This window comes from Eleginops maclovinus, chromosome 1 (genome assembly GCF_036324505.1).
Source record: "Eleginops maclovinus isolate JMC-PN-2008 ecotype Puerto Natales chromosome 1, JC_Emac_rtc_rv5, whole genome shotgun sequence".
NCBI classification, from domain to species: Eukaryota; Metazoa; Chordata; class Actinopteri; order Perciformes; family Eleginopidae; genus Eleginops; species Eleginops maclovinus.
This window is the reverse complement of record NC_086349.1, coordinates 22,404,874-22,411,116: the sequence shown is the minus strand read 5'-3', so window position 1 is coordinate 22,411,116 and position 6,243 is coordinate 22,404,874. Positions and strand designations below refer to the sequence as shown.

The 6,243-nt window shown below is 37.4% G+C and overlaps 1 protein-coding gene and 1 long non-coding RNA gene across 2 annotated transcripts; both read left to right on the top strand.

The window, feature by feature from the left end:
• Window positions 1–201: 201 nt before the first annotated feature.
• On the top strand, window positions 202–1,665 carry LOC134876855 (uncharacterized). Its single transcript, XR_010167507.1, has 3 exons — window positions 202–315; window positions 590–738; window positions 1,253–1,665. It is a non-coding gene; the product is annotated as an uncharacterized LOC134876855 (long non-coding RNA).
• An 815-nt stretch (window positions 1,666–2,480) lies between these two features.
• rps21 (ribosomal protein S21) lies at window positions 2,481–5,848 on the top strand. Its single transcript, XM_063894395.1, has 6 exons — window positions 2,481–2,602; window positions 3,070–3,152; window positions 3,991–4,054; window positions 5,226–5,297; window positions 5,621–5,676; window positions 5,793–5,848. Exons 2-6 carry the CDS (start codon window positions 3,103–3,105, stop codon window positions 5,800–5,802), a joined length of 252 nt encoding a protein of 83 aa, XP_063750465.1. The 5' UTR covers window positions 2,481–2,602; window positions 3,070–3,102; the 3' UTR covers window positions 5,803–5,848.
• Window positions 5,849–6,243: the final 395 nt, after the last annotated feature.

Here is a 6,243-nt window from a genome sequence, read left to right as displayed (position 1 = left end):
TGAGCGTATTGCAGATACAGATTGTTGTTTTAAGTTGTCACTAATGACAACACACAGGTATTAGGACACCACAAGAGTTGAATGATGTTATTGGCTATGGTCCAAGAAAAGTTCCCCCATCAATGCAAATTCTGTTTCGTCATCACTGAGGCAGCATAAAAACCAAAGGTGCACATAGAGAGAGTAGACTGCTCAGGCAAAGGGAATCCCAGAGTTTATACAAGATACAAGAAAAAGGGCAATTCATCTTTCACCGTGGTGTTTTGAATCTCGCTTCAGCTTCTCAATATCAACATGGATTCCACTCTTCTCCTGGTGAGTACTGTCCAATATTTGGAAGAATACAACATCTGAATACAGCTTTTATTGTATTTATTTTTGTTAGCATTTTTAGCTCTGATTTAGTACCTGATAGTGAAAGACAGATGTTGTGTTTACACTTTGACAAAGATAGGAAGCTGCAATATTGCAAAGCTCACAAACAATAAGCATCTCAAAAAGTGATCAACTAGTTTTTGAGTGATTTTGGTGAAAGTAAATCACATATTTTGAGAAAGTGACTCTAATAGAAATGTTTCTATGTATACAGAATCTTCTTTTACAGCTGGTGCTTATGGGCGCAGTGTGCGGCATCCCTCACTGTAAACCTGACTGTGAGCTAACCAGTGAATATCACCGGTCGGACTTCAAACATATCTCAGAGTTCCAAAACTCTTCGGTGGCACCCTGGAAAATGAGGTGACTTTTCCTTATTGTCGCACAGGAACATCTTACTCATGAACAACCTATTTGTCGAAGCTGAATTCTATCTTACAAGACTGAGGGTCATGATATACATGAACAGAACTACTTTGAACAAAGTGTTCTACGATCAATCAGAATGTTAAATAAGGGGTAAAGGCACTCAACTTCTCAGTCTCTCCTAAGGGATTATTCGAGTTGCAGTTTGCTTGAAAAGTGACAAAAATAGAAATGTGTAGAATAAAAAAAGAGAGCTAGGTAAACCCATTCAAACCCAGCTCTGTAAAACAAATCCATTGATGCAACTGTGCAGCCTTAAAAAATTACATGTTGGATTTAAATGTTCTCTTAGATGTGGCAGAACTTTATTGAAGTGCTAGAAAAACAAAACGTATGGGAGCAATCCATAGAGTTACAAATCTCTGTATTTCCCCTAATTTGTTTTTTCAACCCTTGTTTGCCACTCTGCTTCCACATATTTATGTTATTTTATTTCCCTTCTCTTTTCCAGTGTTGACGCTGTAGATAACAGGGAACCTTCATTCATCGAGTATGCTGAATGCAAGGATTGCACTTTGAAGAACCTGGTCTCCAAGCCTATCATGATCCAGGTTTTCGTCTTTGAGAAGATACGCATCATGACTGGATCTGCCTGGTGCAAGTGTCCCTTTAATCTGGCTGTGGGATGTACATGTGTCGAGAAACAATGATGAATTGATGTATCTTATTGCCATGCAATAACTCTATAATATGTTCTTTTCACCTGCAAATTCATAAGAGGCTTTGTTGGGGATTCTGATTTTGTGGAGAGAAATGTTATGTTACCTACTTTACATTTTTGTTGTATCATGTAGTGTGCAACAAGTACTTACTACTTTAGTATAAACTACAGAATATTTGTGTTTAATACAAATGTGAAAACTAGATTATGGTTGCATATTGTGCATTATAAAATTATACTGTGCTAGAGTTTACTATTTCCTTAATAAAATTTATTGAATTAAAGTATCCTGAGAATATTTTGATTTTCTTCATCAGCCAACCATTTTCACGACACCTTTGCTCCACAAGCTAGAAATATATTGTCACTGCTGTTCATGTTACCTTGTGTCCTGGTGCTGTTTTTCATTGCTTGAGCTAGGCCTCTTAGCTTTAATACGATACGAAACATACTACAAGTTATTATTGTCGGCTTGAAATGAATACATTTGTGCATCCTTAGGCCGTACTGTTCAATAAAGGTACACAGAACATAAAGTTACACATCTCACAATCATGAAAACAAGCCTATTGCTTTGAATGGAGAAACTGTCAAACGCCTATTAAAGGGCAGAAGTTGATATTTTAAAAAAAATAGGAGTATCAGTCAAAAAGAGATCTGTTTGCAAGTCTGAGGTTTCTCTTATTGTAAATTGTTTGTGCATTGTTTTCAGAATGCTGAACATGGCCATACTGCAACACAGCATGACACTACATAAGAGTAATGCAAAAACTGATAATATGTTTACTACGATGCAGTAGTTAGTAGTTTTCGAATGCAATAGTTAGGAGTTTTACCCTGTAGTTTTACTATTAAAACGTGGACAGGGTGTCTTGTCCACACGTGTTTGCCTACTTAGTGTAGCCTATTTTAGTTGTAGTACAAACATTCATGTGCAATATCATCTCATGTGCGCAGTAATTTCAATTCAATGTTCAGTCCGTCCATTTTTACATCCTCTTGTAATTGAATAGTCAAGTTTGTGCTGTGACACTGCAAAGGATCATTTTATCCAGCAGGTGGCGAGGAAAACAGCTCAAGAGCTATTTATACTTCCGGGTCGGCAGCTCTTCCTTTCCCGTCGGCCATTTGTCCTATACGGTGCGTATCTGTCGAGCTCTCGTCTTTAAATCGCTTAAAATGTACCTTTTCGCCCTACGTTGCCGAAATATTATGTCAGATATGTCAACCTGAATGTGAATTTGTTCATTGAGATGATCTTTGGGACGTGTTTATTGGACTTAACTGCGTGTAACTATCAGACGTTTGTCGAGTGTGTGAGCAGCCACATGCGGCCGCTCTCAGCGCTCCGTATGCTAACTGATGTGCTAGCTAGCTAACCCCCGTGTGATTACTGGCTTCTGAGTAACATGTCCTCACACTGCGCGCGTTTTTGGTTTTATTCTTCAAACGGTGTTATTCCTGCGTTGATACGAAGTACATGCGACTGTTTTGAACATTAAAATACCTGCAAGAGTGTCAGCATAGTGACGGTAGCTAGGTGGTCCAAAAAGGAAAACACGAAATCTGCTTTTTCTGATTTCTGTTTTGGGCTTTATTTCTTTCAGATTCGTAGGCGACCGTCTGTACAACCTGTAAACATGCAGAACGACGCTGGTGAATTTGTGGACCTTTATGTCCCACGTAAATGGTGAGTGTGTTTTACTCCTAGTGAATGATGAAATATTCATATCCTTTACTTAATCCTTTACTCTCTTGTGCTAAAGACTAACAAAACACCTGAAAATAGTAAGTCTCTTGCCTTCAAACCCCAATGTGTATGGATGTCCAACTGTAAGTAGTTATTGTGCGGTTAAAGGTTGCCCATTACATGTGATGCTCTTCATCATATACTACAAGATTAGACATGTTTGTGGTGTCACTGTCCTGTGACAACTACGTCTCTCGTTTTTTTTAATGAAACCTTTCACGAGATTTCACCCCCTCTTTTAGCTTAACGATAAACCTTTTTTAATTTCACATGATTTTAAATAAGCTTTAATTGTCTATTGAGTTTTAAAAGAAAGAGAATTTGTTTTAATACTTGAAAGGAACACAATTCCAAAAACATTCATCATCCCATTTAAAGATAACTGCATTTCACTAAGAATGAGATACAAATCATGATCTGAAAAGTAACTGAACCCATCAGTCAAATACCGTCTAAAAATAGAATGCCCTCCTGAAATGTACTTGATTTAGAAATGAAAGCATAAAATAACAATACTCTAGGTGCTTACTATTTAACCACTGTGGAAGTTTTGCTTGCTACAGCATTCACCTACATATATTTTATTACCTTCCACCACTTAACTGGGGTAAAAAGGGGATTGAACTTTATTCAATAGTGTCACCAAAAACAGCAGTTGGCTAGTTGCCAGTTAGTTGCTGCATTGGTGATCAGCTGGACACTTGATTATGCAGAGCAGCAGAGTGAAGGATGGTGACTTTTAATTAACATGAACATTAAATGTGTGTTTGTATTGCAGCTCTGCTAGCAACAGAATCATTGGAGCCAAGGACCATGCCTCCATCCAGATGAACATTGCTGAGGTAAAAAAAAAGAAGCTTCATTTTTTCATATGTAACAGAAATGAATGAAACTAAATCAGTGTGTCTGGATTGGCTCAGCTGTGTGGATGATTTAATATCAGTATTTTCATTTTCTATAATAAAATGATGAATACTGTGTAAGACCACAATGAAACCTCTTGGTGTGCCAAATATATTCAACCTTATTTAGCACGTTCAGCTAAAGTAAGCAAACATTACATGTTACGTTATGTTGATAAAAGCAACAACACAAATTCTTGCTGCCTTATGTCTGGTTTTAACCTAAAAAGATCACAGTATAGATTTCAGTCTCGATGAACATGTGTTGCATCTAAGTAGCCACTAGCTCGCTGACACATGCCGTGTCTGGTTTACAACTACAAACAAAGTTACTTCAAACATTAGGCTCAGTGTTGGTTCTTCATATTTGCATGGAGTTTGCCACAAGAGTAACCCACAACAGCACGGTGGTGGAGAGTCTGTGTATTTGAGGGAAACACTGACACTAACGTATTGTGAAGCCAGGACATTTGAGTCATTAAACAGCCTCCATAGAATTGATACTGGAATATGCTTGCAATAGTTTTTACATCAATCAATAGCTCATGACCGGATAAGAGTACTATTTTGGTTGGCTGTGTTTTGTTGTCAATGAGACATGTATTGTGTGGTTGTCAGTAGTTTTTAAACAAATGATGTCTCCATGAAAGGTTATTACTGTGCTTCTAAGTTGTTTGGTATGTCATATTTGGCTTTGACTTTTTTTCTTCGTGAATGTGACAACAGATTGCTCAAATTCCAAACTCGCTACATGGGTTTTCTGTTTTGTACACATAACATGAAGTTTGACTACAAGTTGTCTTAACGAAACACACACCACAAATGCCCAATAATATAAATTCAGTGATAACTGATAGGCTACAGCAAGTCTGATTTGAATTGGTTTTCATATTGCTCATGGTTAAATATAGAACAGTAGTGTTTTCTCAATATTAAAGGTTAATACAACTCGAAACATTCATTTGAAAAATGTTGGCAGGTTTTGTTATGAATTATACAATAATTGTCAATAAAGATTTTAAAATATATTTGTGTTAAAGATTTTATAGAAGCAGTGTTAACCAGCTGTTTTGGACTGTACATGATAAGCAGTGTGCTCTGTTCTCTGCAGGTTGACAAGGTGACTGGTCGCTTCAATGGGCAGTTCAAGACCTACGCTATCTGCGGCGCCATCCGCAGAATGGTGAGTCTCGGCTGGATTCCTGTTGCATTGTGCTTACACTGCTGTCATGTCAAAACAGAAAACGCGGCAGCTATTTTTTGGGAGTTTTCCGCATCAGTTCGTCAGAGTATGAATCATCAATGGTAGAGGAAGGGTTTCAATGTGTTTGAACAGATTTGAGGTTCTTTTTGTTTTCACTGCTTTTCTGTAGTTAGTGCAAATCTTCACCAAGCTAACTGGTGGTTCTAACATCCTATAGTCTTGCCGGGAAACCAAACTCTAGCATGAGATTGTCTTTTTAAATGCAGAAAACGTTTGTCTTAACATTTATTTTCCTCCTACAGGGCGAGTCTGACGACTCCATCCTCAGGCTGGCAAAGGATGACAGCGTTGTTGCAAAGTAAGAATCTGTTCTCTTGTGTATATGAAAATATGGGGCAAGCAGGATGTTTTCAGTTTTACAATTATAATCAAATGACAATTTTAGTGACTGACGACTCTTTTCTTTTTTCACAGGAACATGTAATGCTGGAGCAGTGGAAACTTTGTAAAAATAAAGTGAAAAAAAATAACTTTCTTTGTCTTGACATTTCTCAATGAAATATATGAACTGGTTGTGTCCCTTTTTTACATGGTGTTTCAGAAAACATACTTTTTGTCTGTTTTGATACCCGAATGTTTTCAAGGTCCCTCCTCAGTGATTTAAAATCAGTTAGAAAAATAAATTCATGGCAGCCGAGGCAACTGAAAGATGCCAGGTTTTATATGATTTGGGATAATGTCTTATCAGGATAAAACAATAATCTTGTCTAAGCCTCTGCTTCATCTGAGCACCAGTATGAATAAGATCTTAAATGACATTCTACTGACAACAAAGCAACATGGGCAATGCTTAATCAAGTTGCATCAAATGTTGATGCAGTGTCAAATTAGTATTATTCAGTGCTGATGTACTCTGGTCGTTCAG

What these genes read in the sequence shown, in the direction of transcription:
- rps21 (XM_063894395.1), top strand. Translation starts at nt 3,103, where the DNA reads ATGCAGAACGACGCTGGTGAATTTGTGGACCTTTATGTCCCACGTAAA. An exon ending in CTTTATGTCCCACGTAAATG is followed by an intron (nt 3,153 to 3,990) that starts GTGAGTGTGTTT and finishes TTTGTATTGCAG; the next exon opens with CTCTGCTAGCAACAGAATCA. An exon ending in GCGGCGCCATCCGCAGAATG is followed by an intron (nt 5,298 to 5,620) that starts GTGAGTCTCGGC and finishes TTCCTCCTACAG; the next exon opens with GGCGAGTCTGACGACTCCAT.